The 16886-nt window shown below is 40.0% G+C and overlaps 1 protein-coding gene across 1 annotated transcript in view; it reads left to right on the top strand.

Annotated features, from left to right (window-relative positions):
* The first annotated feature begins 249 nt into the window (after nt 1-249).
* Nucleotides 250-16886, top strand: part of LOC115105303 (CXADR-like membrane protein) — a 127672-nt gene continuing 111035 nt past the window's right edge. Inside the window, exon 1 of the mRNA XM_029627196.2 lies at nt 250-755. Within this exon, the coding sequence (XP_029483056.1) occupies nt 713-755 (43 nt within the window). The 5' untranslated portion in view covers nt 250-712. The remainder of the gene's footprint in view (nt 756-16886) is intronic.

The following is a 16886-nucleotide window of genomic DNA, read 5'->3' as shown; positions in this document are numbered from 1 at the left end:
ACATGTGAATATAACCTGGTATTTGTCACTTTCATAATGTTATAATATGCTGTGCAAATCTCTACTTTTGTGAGAGCTTCGTTTGAGATAACTCCACTGCAGTCAGTCACTCCAACTCCAGTGCTCTTTCCTCACGCTGCTGCGGCTGTAGTACAGTACCTGCGAATGTGATAAGGAGTGGCCAATCATCATGCAGCTTGTCTGGTAGGAATATGTGTTGGTGTGAAACCGCTCGCGCTGGCACTGCAAGGGCATGTGTGCACTCGCAACTGTAGAGGTCCCCGGTTTTCAGCCGGCTGTGCGCATAGCTATTGCACCCGCTTTGTATCCTGTAGAATGAAGAGAGAGTGAGGGGGCATAATTACGGATCCTGCAAGAACGCAGTCCTGTATTCTCGGTTAGGTGTAGTGGACCTCTAATTCATTTACCGGGTGTTCTGTGAGAAATAATGAAAAGGTGCTGCTATATTTGTGAATGAGCACAAGGACATTGGGAGAACGTGTGTGACAACCTGTGTAGCCTACCTATATAGATCGATTGCCCCACTAACTTCAATTGCTCTATTCCGATTTTTTATTTATTGATTTTTTTTTAGATTTGAGGGCACAGGTATATGATTTAAACTTATTTAGGGGAGCAAGAAGACGTCGTTTTCTGCTCGTTTGTGTGGAATTTTTGTTCCAGCTGAGAGTCTGTGGAATTTTCGTTCCAGATGAGAGTCGTGATGTCTGGCTTATTTCACACATTGTTTCTGGGTAAGTTCAGTACATGAGCCACGCGCTTTTATATTCATTAAATACGACTTGCGCAATCCATGTTAGTGTACATGTGAATTAGCATTGTAGCCTATGCTATACTGGGCATTATAGCATTTTAGATTATATTGTAATCGAAATCATTTTCTACAAAGCCCTCGCAGTTTTAAGATGTGTTCATATCTCTCCATTGCAAGAACCTTGCCCTTCATCCCAAGCATATCTTAAAACTTAGCTATTGTGTTTTCTGAAGCTCAGTCAACATCATGATGAATAATGTAGCCAAGACTGTCATTACGAAATCGATTACACATTTGCATATTTCCAATGTAGGTTCATTGGTTTGAGTGTCCAACAGATATTTCGAACACACTTAAAAAAAAAAAAAATTGGGTGTTTTTTAGGCTTTTTCAAAGCTCCTGTTTCCAAATGGTATTCATGTTGATGATGAAACACAACTTCGGAGTAATATCACAACTTATTTCCATTCGACAGTCTATTGCGGGATCCAATAGCCTTTGCGTAATTATACTGAACAAAAATATAAATGCAACATGCAACAATTCCAACGATTTTACACAGTTACAGTTCATATAAGGAAATCAGTCAATTGAAATAAATAAATTAGGCCCAAATCTATGGATTTTACATGACTGGGCAGGGGGGCAGCCATGGGTGGGCCTGGTAGGGTATAGGCCCACCCACTTGTGAGCCAAGCCCACCCAATGAGGACCCAGGCACAGCCATTCAGAATGAGTTTTTCCCCACTAAAGGGCTTTATTACAGACAGAAATACTCCTATATTAATTGTTTCAGTTGATGAGTGGGTAATTACCTAAAATGATAAAGTTGTCCATGATGTGATTCAAACACACAAACTTTGGGTTGCTCGCAATGATTTATACAGTGCATTCGGAAGGTATTCAGACCCCTTAACTTTATCCACATTTTTTTGCATTACAGCCTTATTCTAAAATGTATTAAATAGCTTTTGTCCCACATCAATTTAGACAAATTACCCCATAATGACAAAGCAAAAACAATTTTTAGAAATCGTTTGACATTAATATATTTTTAAAAACTGAAATATCACATTTACATAAGTATTCAGATGCTTTACTCAGTATTTTGTTGAAACACCTTTGGCTGCGATTACAGCCTCAAGTCTTCTTGGGTATGATGCTACAAGCTTGGCACACCTGTATTTGGGGAGTTTCTCCCATTCTTCTGTGCAGATCCTCTCAAGCTCTCTCAGGCTGGATGGGTAGCGTCTTGCACAGCTATTTTCAGGTCTCTCCAGAGATGTTAGATCGGGTTCAAGTCCGGGCTCTGGCTGGGCCACTCTGGCCGGGCCACATTCAGAGACTTGTCCCGAAGCCAGTCCTGCATTGCCTTGGCTGTGTGCTTAGGATCGTTGTCCTGCTGGAAGGTGAACCTTCAACCCAGTCTGAAGTCCTGAGTGCTCTGCAGCAGGTTTTCATCAAAGATCTCCTTGTACTTTGCTCCGTTCATCTTTCCCTTGATCCTGACTAGTCTCCCAGTCCCTGCCCCTGAAAAACATCCCCACAGCATGATGCTGCCACCACTGTAGGGATGGTGCCATGTTTCCGCCAGACGTGACACTTGGCATTCAGGCCAAAGAGTTTTCTCTTGGTTTTATCAGACCAGATAATCTTGTTTCTCATGGTCTGAGAGTCCTGTAGGTGCCTTTTGGCAAACTCCAAGTGGGCTATTATGTCCCTTTTACTGAGGAGTGGCTTCCGTCTGGCTGCTCTACCATAAAGGCCTGATTGGTGGAGTGCTGCAGAGATGGTTGCCCTTCTGGAAGGTTCTCCCTTCTCCACAGAGGAACTCTGGAGCTCTGTTAGAGTGGACATCGGGTTCTTCGTCACCTCCTTGACCAAGGTCCTTCTCCTCCGATGGCCAGCTCTAGGAAGAGTCTTGGTGGTTCCAAACTTCTTCCATTTAAGAATGATGGAGGCAACTGTGTTCTTGAGGACCTTCAATGCTGCAGACATTTTTTGGTACCCTTCCCCAGATCTATGCCTCGACACAATCCTGTCTCAGAGCTCTATGGTCAATTTGTTCAACCTCGTGGCTTGGTTTTTGCTCTGACATGCACTGTCAACTGTGGGACCTTAAATAGACAGGTGTGTGCCTTTCCAAATCATGTCCAAACAATTGAATTTACCACCAGTGGACTATAATCAAGTTGTAGAAACAATTTCGAGTCTCATGGCAAAGGGTCTGAATATTTATGTAAATAAGGTATTTCCATTTTTTATTTTTAATACATTTGCAAAAAAATCTAAAAACCCGTTTTCGCTTCGTCATTATGGGCTATTGTGTGTAGATCGATGAGGGACATTTTTTATTTAATACATTTTAGAATAAGGCTGTAACATAACAAAATGTTGAAAAAGTCAAGGGCCCTGAATACTTTCCGAATGCACTGTATATACACTAGATGACTAATAAAGGGTGCTGTGTTGAAGCTACTGCGCCACCATCTTGGCACACCCCCATCATGGTAAAACATATTTTGGAAGCTATAGAAATGCATTTATTAATGTCTACATTCGATTTTCCTAAGTTTATTCTATTACGGACACCTTAATGCATACTTTAAAATTATATTATGTGAGCTTAATAGAAAAATGACAACATTCATAACATTTTCCTTAAAGTATATTTTTTGCGTTGACTAATGTTGCTGTCCCTGCTACAACAAAAAATACTTAAATACATGTAATTTTGTCCTTGAAACATTTAATTGAAATACTATAGAATTCCGTTAATTTCCATTGGTCGACCAATATGGCAAAGCATCTCAATGGTCAATACATAGCATCAGCAATCCAGGGTTTATATACATCATTGTTTGCTAGATGTTCAGGTAAAATGCCCACACATCCTCCCTCCTTTTGTTTTTGGCATAAGTAACCTTCTGTCTTATGTAACCATACCAAACATAAGATATAATACTAATTTGAGGCCAGTCTGGTGTGTCATGTGAGGAAATAATAGCTGCATCAGCCAATATTGACAACATGGCTGTTTTGTTTGTATAATTTTGGTTTTGAGTTGGTTCCTTGGTTAACCTATTTTATTGAACCTTTGTTTAACTAGCCAAGTCAATGAAGAACAAACTCTTATTTACAATGACGGCCTATAGGTCTATCGAAGTATGGGCTTAGACTATTTGAATGATTTGTCCACATTGGATAGCCTAATTTAATCAGCTAAGGCATGTGAAAAGTTGTTGAGAGAAGAAAAGTAGCATGAATTTTTGTGATAACAGCTTTTTACTGAAAATCCCTGGGCACTCCTTGTGTGTAGACTGCAGTTTAGGTAACGTCATCAATGTACAGTAGGCCTATACTATTACTACTATATATATATATATATATATATATAGGCTGTCATTATCTGATATGTTTTATATTCAAATGGGATTCAGCAATACGAAAATAGCAGCGTTCTAGATTGCGCGGTAGAAATGGAAAGGTCATTTTCTGATTGAGCCAATATATGCAGTAGGGACTAAAATGGGTAACCGAGCTCATCACTTTGCACTTTCACCAAATTCCCATGACGTTCATCATAAATCCATTTTCATCTGTAGCCTAATAAACTGCATATCTTCCAGAGTAGTAGTGGGAGGACCACACAACATTTTGTCCATCGCGTGATTCGAAGTTTACGTCGAAATGATCGATATTATGTCAATATTTGAGCATAAAAGCGTTTCCACCACCATTTCTTGCATATATAATTTTACAAACACAAAAAGATCCCACCTTGTCTAGCGTATTTAGTTTTGTCGACATTTGGAATGTTTACAGACACATTTTTTTCTTAACGCGTGCATTAAAAGGTTGGATGGAAACCTGGTTATTGTGACCTCAGACAGTCACAAAGTTGATAGGCCTATGCACAATTCAATACATAGGCATCTCTGTCACAGACATGAAGTCTGTTAACAATTCAGAGAGGCGTGAAAAAAAATCCTATCTTCTCCTGTCCTAGAGCCTAACCACTGGGCACAGACATCAGTTCAACATCTAGTTTGATTTACATTTGGTTGAGTTGTCAACTAACGTGAATTCAACAAGAAATGTCACCATGTCATTGGATTTAGCTTAAAGGTTTGGTGAAAAAATACGAAATTCCGTGACGTTGATGACTTTTTGCAAATCCAATCAGTTTTCCATGTTAATTCAACATCATCACATTACATTTCTTGGTTGAAATGACGTGGAAATAACATTGATTGGACTAGTTTTTGCCCAGTGGGTATTTTCTTTTCCCTATCCAGTCCCAATCCTGCTGAAATCCAAAATCCTGACTTCTGTCTCGCATTAAAACTTTATTCATAGGTTGCATTATCTCGCCATTGCATGCCAAAATACTGCTGTAACATTTCCCCCGCTCTTCTGCACTGTCTTCTACTTGCTGCCCATATGAGAGCTTCGGTAGGGAATGTGTGATCAACAAACAGTATGAGACTAGATATGGACTTTTGGTCCTCATTAAGATACCTTGATATTTAAACTATTTCCACTCTTCCTCTCCCTGTTATTCATGAGCTGATCTGCGATCTGTATAATCATCAACTAGATTTAGCTAAATATAGGAGATATTCTGTCATTCGTTGAAGGAGGTTATCTAGTGAGCTTAGCAACTTTAGTCATTTACAAAGTGCATTTACACAGTTTGTATTACGCTCTACTCTATACTTGGGGAGTGCACTGTTCATCCGGAGCTCGCTCCGTGTCGAGATAGCCTATTGCTGAAATGCGCTGAATTAATTGAGGAACATGACAACGCTCTGAATTTAGGAATGTCCTGTTTTTCCAGTTCACAACAACATCATTGGCGATAGTTACTCAATCATTATTCAATATCAGTTTCATTCGCTCTGAAATCTTTACATAAAATGGCATAGCCAAGCCGGCAAGGTGGCGATTGGGGAGAAGAACCCTGGCATAGTGACCATATCTTGGTTTTAAAACCTTTAAACGGGCACTTCTGATTTTTTTGTGTATTCCTCGGGACTCTCAGGAGAAATATGAATTATTCCCGGGGGTTGAAACTTTTGATGGATTTTTGGGAAGATAATAATCCCTAATATGCAGTGAATGCAGTCTCTGCTGTTGCGTGAACCTTGGCTTTAAATTGAAATCACGCTGGAACGCTGAATTTCCGCGAAACGGATTGAATAGAGTCCTCAGTCATCCTCAAAGTTCTCCCGCACTATTTTGTTTGTGTGTTTATAGTCGGGTCGATCATAGTAAATTGGTGGGTGCTTATATTTGTCCAATTTCACACGTGTATCATTGTGTATTAATATGCATGTGTGAATTGGAAAAGTGTTGTTTGCATATCCCAACTCCCCTTGAGACACCCTCAGAGAGTGGGGTTGCGTCCAGGGTTTGCCATTATCAACGGGGACCCTGGAGCAATTAGGGTTAAGTGCTTTGCTCAAGGGCACATTGGCAGATTTTTCAACTTGTCTGCTCGGGATTCAAACTATCAGTCTTTCGGTTGATAGCCCAATGCCATAACTAAGCTATCATGCCTTCCCACTGGGCATACACTGGTTGAATCCATGTTTAATTTCAATGAAATTATGTTGAATTGACATCTGTGCCCAGTGGGTTGAGACGTGTGTGTGTGTGTGTGTGTGTGTGTGTGTGTGGTGTTGTCCCAGTCTCGCTGAACCATCGGGGTGGATGGGGCACACTCCGGAAGGGGCATGCCATCGGGACGGACGGGGCACGCCACCGCAATTAGCCTGCTTGTCCATGGGGTGATGAGACGGAGCTTTCATTAGTTGCATTATGGCAGTGAGTTAGACAAGCCATGCAACCCGGCCCGAGCATTCGAAACAACACGCTTTGGTAGTCAGTTTGCCTCAGAGCATTTCAAACAAAACAAGTAGGTTAGGTAGTGAGAAAATAAAGATAATGTCATTAATGAGTATGATCCAACTTTGTCATTAATTAATGAGTATGATCCAACTTTGTCATTAATAAGTACGGTCACAGAACTGTATATAGGCGTAAGAAGGTTTTCATTAAAAGTAATTTCGCTTTTGCCTCTGATAAAGCCCTGACAGTAGCCTATATGCTCTCTATGCTAGGCTATACATTACATCTGATTGAGCTAACGACCTCTTTCAGTATATAGGCTAGCCTAAAGATTATAGAATGATTCTGACCTTGTCTTAATTCCTTCTAAGGCTGGATGGAGATATCCGAACAGTGCTACATTTGATTATTATCTGTTATGTTCAATATCCTCCCACCCAGATGATCAGTGAAATACAGTGGAGTACAGTTAAAGAAGCCTTTCACATCGAATCATCTCGCAACCTCCCTTTTGGGACAATCTGGTGCCCTCCAAATGTTTTTTTGATGACTGACTGGGACGGTGAATAACCCTGGCACCATTCATGTGTCAAAGAGCTAATGGGGAAAATTAGTCTCCTTTCTCATTGCAGTCAGTCTTGCTCCCCAGTTAGTTCTCCCCTCGGATGTGTCTTTCACCCAGTCACTTTCTGCTATTTCACACTCTGAATGTTCCACATATGAAGTATCACACTTGTAGGAATGGAGTCCCACAGGTCGCACATGACCATATCTCATAGAATGACCTTTCCTGCAACGTAGCCTACGTGTATACACCATTTTGTGTGATCTATCAAGTTGAATGGAAATTTAAAAACCATATCTCTCCCCTAGTCTTGGTTATATTTAGACTGCATCTCCAGGGGCAGGCAAAGTATCTGTCAAGTATGGAGATGACACAAGCCTCTCTAGTCTCTAGAGCCAGCGGTTAGGATGTGACATATTGCTGTGCTGCTCTGGCCTCAAATCACTGGCACTCACTGTCTCTTTCTCTCTCTCTGTCCTCTCTCTCTTTCTTCCCCTTCTCTCTCTCTCCTTTTCTCTCCCCCTTCTCTCTTTCTCTTCTCTCTCTCGCTCTCCTCTCCCTCTCCCTCTTTTTCTGCCTGTCTCTCGGGTGGAAGCTGCAGTCAAGTGGCTCTAGATAGGAGCCCTGTTGTTGTCTTACAGTGACACAGGGGATATCTGTCGACGTTGCCACAGAGGAGCTCCATCTCACGCACACGCCATCTTCTCACCAAATCAGTTAGCATTCACTTTGGGCTCCACGTTAGCGGCAGGCAAACATTTTTTCCCCTTCAGAAACATGTCATAAGGTAACCTTAAAATCCACTTAATTTCCTTATCTCATTGATCTAGCCAGTTCTGGTCTTTATTGTGTAGGTGAAAAGAATAAAACATTTCAGATTTTCATTTACACATTCTAACAGTGTAATTCATACATTGCATATATGCTGTCGCAAAAAAAAAAAATGCTTGTGTTTGTGAAGGTAACATTAGAATACGAGGGAAAATATTTAAATTAACACAATAGCATTTTCATTACTTTATATTACTGTAGGCCAGTCGTTCCCAAACCTTTTTCATCCACGACCCCATTTTGATATCTGAAAATTCTTGCGACCCCAACCATGTGGAAATAATGATGTAATTAACAGCCATGTTGACTTTTTTATTTGGGGCTATGGCAGTCAATTGCAGATTAGTCTGACATAATTTCTCCCTGAAGTCATGATTTGACATCGTTTTTTCCCAGATTTCCCAGTTGTCTTGAAAGCACCATTATCTCAGTACCACTAATAAGATGGTTGTGCCTGATCTTCTCAAAGTCAGAGGGCGTGGTCAACAATGCGCACCTCATCTCTGCTGTCACATCCAACCTTTATCGATTTTTTGGCACTCTGGATGAATTTTGTCTTTTGGATTTCAATAATGTTCATTTTGATTTTTAAGGTTATTAACCACATTACAATGATTTTGAGATACAAAGATGATATATATATATATACCGTTCAAAAGTTTGGGGTCAATTAGAAATGTCCTTGTTTTTGAAAGAAAAGCAAATTTTTTGGCCATTAAAATAACATCAAATTGATCAGAAATACAGTGTAGACATTGTTAATGTTGTAAATTACTATTGTAGCTGATTTTTCATGGAATATTTACATAGGCGTACAGAGGCCCATTATCAGAAACCATCACTCCTGTGTTCCAATGGCACGTTGTATTAGCTAATCCAAGTTTATCATTTTAAAAGGCTGATCATTAGAAAACCATTTTGCAATTATGTTAGCACAGCTGAAACTGTTGTTCTGATTAAAGTAGAAATAAAACTGGCCTTCTTTAGACTAGTTGAGTATCTGGAGCATCAGCATTTGCTCAAAATGGCCAGAAACACAGTGGCCTCCACAAGTCCCCAATGGTCACTCTGACAGAGCTCCAGAGTTAGTCTGTGGAGATTGGAGAACCTTCCCGAAGGACAACCATCTCCGCAGCACTCCACCAATTAGGCCTTTATGGTAGAGTGGTCAGACGGAAGCCACTCCTCAGTAAAAGGCACATGACAGCCCGCTTGGAGTTTGCCATCAGAGAAACAAGATTCTCGGGTCTGATGAAACCAAGGTTAAACTCTTTGGCCTGAATGCCAAGCGTTACGTCTGGAGGAAACCTGGCACCATCCCTACGGTGAAGCATGGTGGTGGCAGCATCAGGGACTGGAAGACAAGTCATGATCAAGGTAAAGATGAACGGAGTTAAGTACAGAGAGATCTTTGATGAAAACCTGCTACAGATCGCTCAGGACCTCAGACTGGAACAAAGTTTCACCTTCCAACAGAACAACGACCGTAAGCACACAGTCAAGACAAAGGTGGAGAGGCTTCGGGACAAGTCTCTGAATGTCCTTGAGTGGCCCAGCAGGAGCCCAGACTAGTACCCGATCGAACATCTCTGGAGAGACCTGAAAGTAACTGTGCACTGACTCTCCCCATCCAACCTGACAGAGCTTGAGAGGGTCTGCAGAGAAGAATGGTAGAAACTCCACAAATACAGGTGTGGAAAGCCTGTAGTGTCATACGCAAGAAGACTCAAGGCTGTAATTGTAAAGGTGCTTCAACAAAGAACTGAGTAAAGGGTCTGAATAGTTATCTAAATGTGATCGTATTATTTTATTTTTTATTATACATTTGCAAAAATGTATAAAAACCTGTTTTTGCTTTGTCAATATGGGGTATTGTGTGTAGATTTATGAGGGGAAAAAAACATTTAATCAATTTTAGAATAAGGCTGTAACGTAACAAAATGTGGGGAAAATCAAGGGGTCTGAATACTTTCCGAATGCACTGTAAGTGTCGATATGAAAGCAGTCAAAAATAGTCCATTATTTATATGCTACATCGAATACCATAGCTGTCATCTACAGACAGTTCACAGGCAGAGTCTCCTTGCTCCCTGTGCTGGTGAGTGCATAGCTTTTTTGCTTGAGATGTAGGACCTGCTGTCTCAGTGATTACATTTTGTGCTGATTATCAGCCCGTAGTCACCAGCTTGTTCCTTCCTCCTGTCTGACCGTTATATTTGACAGTGGCACAGACACCTGCTCAGTGCGCATCGTTCTGGCTTTTTTGCGCTTAGGCCTCGGAGGTGTAGGTTCAGGCTGAGGCTCAGAATCAGATGAATAATCACCAGAGATGTCATGATTATTTTCCTCCCCACCATCTCATCATTTTCTTTCAGATCTTGTTGCACTGATAGCACTTTTTTTCAAAGAGTATGTGTTAACTAGAATTGTCTGTCCCCACAGGTGAACCCTTTGAAGAACCCTTTTTGGTTACATGTAGAACCATTTTGGTCCCACCTTTCCACAGACGGTTCTACCTGGAACCCAAAAGGGTACTCCTATAGGGACAGCCCAAGAACCCTATTGGAACCCTTTATTCTAAGAATACATCATGTGCATCAATTCGTCTTGGTCTTCTTGCCATTTTAAATTGCACATACTCTCACTGTGTACTCCAAGTAGGCTCGAGTAGACTGATAAAGCTTGGATTTGTAGGAGTGATCTAAGGTACAAACCATTTTGAGATTATAATTGGAATATACCAATACAATAGAATTACCCGCCCTGTTCATCACTACTTCATTCATTACATAATTCTGCATCGTTCACTTTCCCTCGCTCAACAACTCAACCATTCTCCCCGTCATATTTTACTTCATTTATTTATTCCATTGTTATGTGTGAAATTCGTTTCGGTATAGTTTAGGGTCAGTTTCGAGTTCATTATCAGGGTATTATTAAATGGGCACGGCACCTTCCCCTGTTGGGAGAAGGAGGGGCAACAATGGAAAACAATTCAAAAAATTAAACTGGTTATAACTTCCGATCTGTTTGTGATATTGCGATTCTAACAACAGCAGTGTGTTATATAGACTTATTTTAGAAAAGTCAATGGCAGTCAAATTCATGAGCAGTCAAAATGTGTTAAAGTTGTTCTTGCAGTACTGGTACCCACTAAGGAAACCTCACTTTGAGCTGTGTGTGTTTAAATTAGAACCAGATTGGGAATGCAGAGGAACAGGAACTGCCTTCTTTACTTAAGTGTTGAGAGATGTTTTTGAATGGTTTGAGAATACTGTAATTCAAACCAAATGCAGATCTTGCGTTCATAGTGAAAAAATAGGGTCGATATTCATTTCCAAAATATTTGTCTTGCATTATCAACCCCACCCTGCAGTTCTATAGACTAGTTAGATACTCTCTCGTGTGTGTGTGATTGTGTTTATGCATGTACCAAACCCAATAGCATGATTTACTGTCATTTTTGCGGGTTTGGACTTAACTATAAAAACAGGGTAGTTCCAAAGTACTTAGTGAAATAAATATCCATGAAAGTCAAATATAATGGGTGATGGAATTTTGTGGTGATTCATTCCATTTCTGTTCATTAATGTTCATTTACTTTAGTCCAAAAACATCACTGTCACTTCAGCTTACATTTGATGGGGTATTATCTAGTGTAGTCAATTGCAGTGTATTAAGTTTAATCTTAGGCTTATGGACTATTTTTACCAATTTACAAGAGATCATGGCATGATGAGAAGTACACTCATTGAAGCCACATCTATAGTATAGTGTCCATATTAGGATAGCCTCAGTCTCAGCAAGAGGTTGTCCTCATATGGACACCACACATATCTTACATGGTTATAGTCAGTCTCCCTTTCAGAAGCAGTACCTTGAAGGTGACACGGCTGTGCATAGGGCCTCGACTTGAGATGTGTTTTATGCACAGCAGAGTGCCATTAACTCCCCATGGAAGGGGATTGCTCCAATCGGCTATGCGTGTCGACCTTCTGTGGAAATGAAAGGTAAACACAGTGGGGATAAGATGTATCCTGTTTGTGCGAGGATATTAATGAACCTATTATTAAGCTTAGGTTAGGGAACCTCCTTGGTTACAGAGTAGGCTTTTCACAGTCGCCCCCTTCCCCCCCCCGTCTTCTCTATCTTGCTCTCTCCGAACAGATGATACCACAATCCCTGTTTCTTTATGAGTCGTTAGATGAAATTGAGACTTTTTCTGCCGTGCTGGACATACAGATGTGTATCTTTGCTGGTTTTATGTTTCTGTGTTGTGGTGGTTGGATTCTGGGCAGGCGTAGCACAGGCCCTCCGTAAGTGCCGTTGGTTTTCCAAGTCATAGTTAACAAACCTCACAAAATTCACTCCATGGGTCTCATTTAAGGATTTTGTCCAATGGACCCAGGCTGAGGTAACGCAGACTCTCCCTCAGGGAAACTCCCCGAGTTCGTATCCCATCATTTTAAGGCCTGACATGAGTTTGCTCCTTGGAAGGAAAAAAAGAGCCATTGTGGTTGTGTTTATGTACTGCATTTAGCTCCCTTTTATAGCAGTAACAAATTGAGCCTGTTTTGGGATTTAGCGGAAACGTGTGCGGCTAACACAGGTGCCACTGTTCCCAACCCCCTATTTGCTGTCTCTCCTGTGTCTATTCCTGGCCTCTTTACCTTGGTGACTATGCGGTCTGACAGGCTAACTGCCGTGTACATGGCTTCCGGAGAAGACAAAAGGCTAAGGTCCCTCTCAGATGCCTACTCTCTCTTTGTGTTCACTGAAACGTGGCATTTAGGAAAAGACATGCCATTTACAGGAGTCAGAATAACAAAAATAAATCGATGTTGCTTTGAAAATGTGTAGATTTTTAGGTATGATATTTAAGACGTGACATATACGATTGTGTCGTTATAATGCTAGAAAGGCCATCTCTGGTTCATATTTTGTGCCCTGTTGTGGAATACAAAGCTTCTGTGGTGTAGTGTATCTGCTTTTTCTGTACCAGTGAATTACATTAGTCAGATTGCATGGCATGCTCATTATTTTAGCTGTGTTATTTCCCAGTGGAATGATAGGAGATAACAAGGGCCTGCCACCGTCTTACGTTACGGCGGTAATGACTGCAGACGTTCGTCTCAAAAAACAAACATTTCCTGTCAGGAGGGGAAGATGCCTTCCACTCTATTAACGTCCACACTTGGATGCACTCTTAACATTAAATAATGAGGAAACACAGGACCTTCCATTTCCCTCACCCTCCACAATCCCCCAAGCCACTGTGCACCAACTAGTTGAATCAATGTGGTGTTAACGTAATTTGTCAACCTATTGTGACGTGAAAATACGTGGAAAGTTTTTAACTGTTGTTTTGAGGGTAAAATTTCAACCACAGAGTGATGTCATCATTGTAACCAATTTTCAACATAGACAAAAATATGTTAAATTTATATCTTTTGACAATTAATTTTGTTATGTTTTCTTTCCACAGCACCCTACAAACACAACACAAAAACAAAACGCCCACTATACAACACATTCCCCAAGGTGATCAATACATGGTTTCCAAATTTCGTCAAACACTTTTTTTGTTTAGTTTTATGATATGCAAAATCCAATGGGATGTTGCTAAATAGTTCATTCCTCCAGTTTCCAGTTATGAAGCTTTCCAGTTGATGGCCATACATTTCTTTTGCAGCAATTGGACCTAGATTACAAAACTTTCACTGATATTGATGACCAATATTTACATTAACCAACAGACATAATCGTGGAGAAGGATGGATATAAATTCCTAGACACAATGAAATGATAGCACATATTATAAATTATCCCAAAATGGTGTCAGTTTATCACAGGACCACAGCATATGCAATAGGTTTCCTTTGTGCTTTTTACATAACTGTGACCAATGGTACTCCTCAATTTCTTCCTTTAGATCTGTTTCCCATTTTGTCCTCCATACTGTAGGTTCTGAACCATCCGGTAGATTTTCGATCAACCCTTAATATAACTTGGCAATCAACATTTTTGGCTTAGGGGCTTCTTTCGGTATTCTTTCTATGCTAGATGCCTTAGGTTCATCCGAATTCTGTTGAAGCAATTGAATAAGATTTGAGTTGAAAGAACTTAAAGCAATCGGCCTTGGATAATCCAAAACTTTCTTGTAATTCTTTGAATGACATTAGTGATCTATCAAAGTGCACATGTTAAAAATGTATGATGCCACTTTGGAACCAGGACTTAAAGGTGTTGTCATTAATGGAGGTAAGGTGGGTGGGGTTATTCCAAATAGGGGTGCCTGGCGATATTGGTTCATTCCATCGCATGAATTTATGTAAATTTTCCCAAATAATAATGGTATTGAGAATCATTGGATTGTCTCTTTTTTTCCTCAATGCCTTGGACCCAAAGTAGTGAATATATTTTGGATCATAAGGTATTACATTTATGGCTTTGATACTCCCCCATGCCCAAGGATAGTCTGCTGACCATTGTTTAAGTGAACGTAGTTTTGCAGCCCAGTAATATATCTTCATACGATGTAGTCCAAGACCTCCAGCTTTATAGGGTAAGTGTAAAACAGTCAATATGACTCGAGGTCTTTCCATTCTAAGAAAGGTTGGAGAGCAGGCCATTTATTTCATTTAAAAGTTGGATGAAATTGAAACTGTCAGGGCCTGGAATAAATACCTCAACCTTTGTAATATATTAATTTGGATTATGTTGACTCTACCTAACATAGAAATAGGGAGTGATCTCCACTTCCGAACATCGGATTCAATCTCATCTATTAAAGGAATGTAATTGATCTTATTTGCCTACTCCAGATTGCATGGTATCAGTATACTCAGGTGTTTCATATGTGTCTTTGTCCAACTTCCACTTAATTGTACTTTCTAAGCTTGAGAAGTCATAACTGAAATAATGCCTATTTTATTTGTTCATTTTTTTTACAATATATTTTTTAGGCATTTTTTAAAACAATTTTACAATCCTCAGCAAAATCTGACACAGATAATACCCCGTTACTTCTCCCACCTACACATAATCGCATGCTTCATGGGAGCACATCATGCAAAACCCTTCCCTCTCCAACACATGAACATCCCCTCCCTCCCCTCTGCCGGTATTAGCTTCAATGATTAACAACAACAAAAAAATAAAAAGAATGACCTTCAAATCCAATGCTAAAAAATAAATTATTCAACGCAAAAACAAATAATAATAATAATACATTAATGAAGACAATAATAATGAGGCAGCTTAGGTGACAACTAGAAACGGTTGAATCTCCCCACAGACAGACATCAGTGAATTCAAAAGGGTTTATTACACGTTACTTTTTCAAATGGAATATAGGAAGTTGGTCATTTTAGCCACATCTGCCTTTTTGGATAATGCCTATTTAAAATATTCTCCCAATTGTCTTTGAATCCTGATACAGCACCATATGTGTCCAACAGTAGTAAAATAAAGGACAAAGAATGTTCTGGTTCAGATAAATAAAGTAATATGTCATCTGCATACAATGATATCACCTGTTGATCTCCACCAATTTCTATGCTCCGGATTGAGGCATGAGTAGGGCTGTGGCAGTCAAGCAAATAACTGCCAATCTCACGGTAATTGACCGTTAATTAACATAAACACATTTAGCTTCTCTCGGCTGCCATCCTACAAGCCAATTATGCAGACCTTTGGAGCATCTACTTTTTAAAAAAGTCTAATAAATCCATGTGATATAGCCTACACCTTCACAATAAATCCATTATTTATTTTAGACAGGTCTAAAGAAACATGATACAGTATGAAGAAAATGTAGTCTTTTCAGAAGAACAGAATAGCATACTCTGAGTTCCCTGTGTTAGGTCCTGATCTGGCTGTGACATATGGCTGTGAGCTGCATTTAGCAGACAATATCTGCTTAGAATTCCATGACATTATTTTATAGTACGAAGAATACAACTGAACAAAGCTGAATAAAGTGGAAAGGATATTTTCTCCAAATGATTTCAGGGAGTGAGCACATGCGGCTATTCTGTGTTGAGAGGTAACAAAGAAACAGGTACCCCTATATGCTTAATTTTTTGTTATTTATGTAACTCTAGTTGTGATACAAACATTGGTCTATATGTTTTGATTTTTAATACATTCTAAGGCTGCATGATGCGCCTCTAATGGTGATTTTTTTTAAAGTTGCATGAAAGGCTTGAGCTCTGCTTAGTGTTTTTGTGCTGGCTGTACACACTTCATCAGTCTCTCATTCACAATTTGACAAGCACTTGATAATGCTTCGAATTTCCCAGCGGCGCCGTAATTACGCCTAAAAAAATCCATGTCTTTTGCGGCCAGTTGCCGCTGTGCCCTTGGGCCAAATATAATAATTGTAATTTCCTTCTCCCTTCGTGCAGTGTGCTACGAAGCACCTCTCGCTCACATGGCTCTCAGTCACGTGACCGGTTCTTTCTCACAGGCTACAAGTGATGACACATCTGGGACGCAACTGCCCGCATCTTTTTCCAAATCCAAGACATTGGAAGAACTGTCCACATTTACTTTTCATCAGCCAACAAGATGAGTAGGCCAAACAAACAACAAAAGAAGTAGCCTATGTTAAAGCGGATTAATGTGCTTAATTTTAAGAAGTTATTTGGCCACTTTAGTTGTGATACAAACCTATATAAGCCTATGGGCTAGGCTACATGAGGTGTGGGACTATGATTTGAAAAAGTTGCCTTATGCTGGGCATCATTCACAAGTGATGATATATAATTCACAAGTGATAGGCTAATATTGTCATCCATCACACTGTTATTGATTTCATCTTGTCTTTACATGGTTAGAGCGTTGGGCCAGTAACCGAAA

Source organism: Oncorhynchus nerka, linkage group LG22, assembly GCF_034236695.1.
Source record: "Oncorhynchus nerka isolate Pitt River linkage group LG22, Oner_Uvic_2.0, whole genome shotgun sequence".
Lineage (NCBI taxonomy): Eukaryota > Metazoa > Chordata > Actinopteri > Salmoniformes > Salmonidae > Oncorhynchus > Oncorhynchus nerka.
The sequence above is the reverse complement of the archived record's forward strand: the minus strand, read 5'-3'. Positions and strand labels throughout refer to the sequence as shown.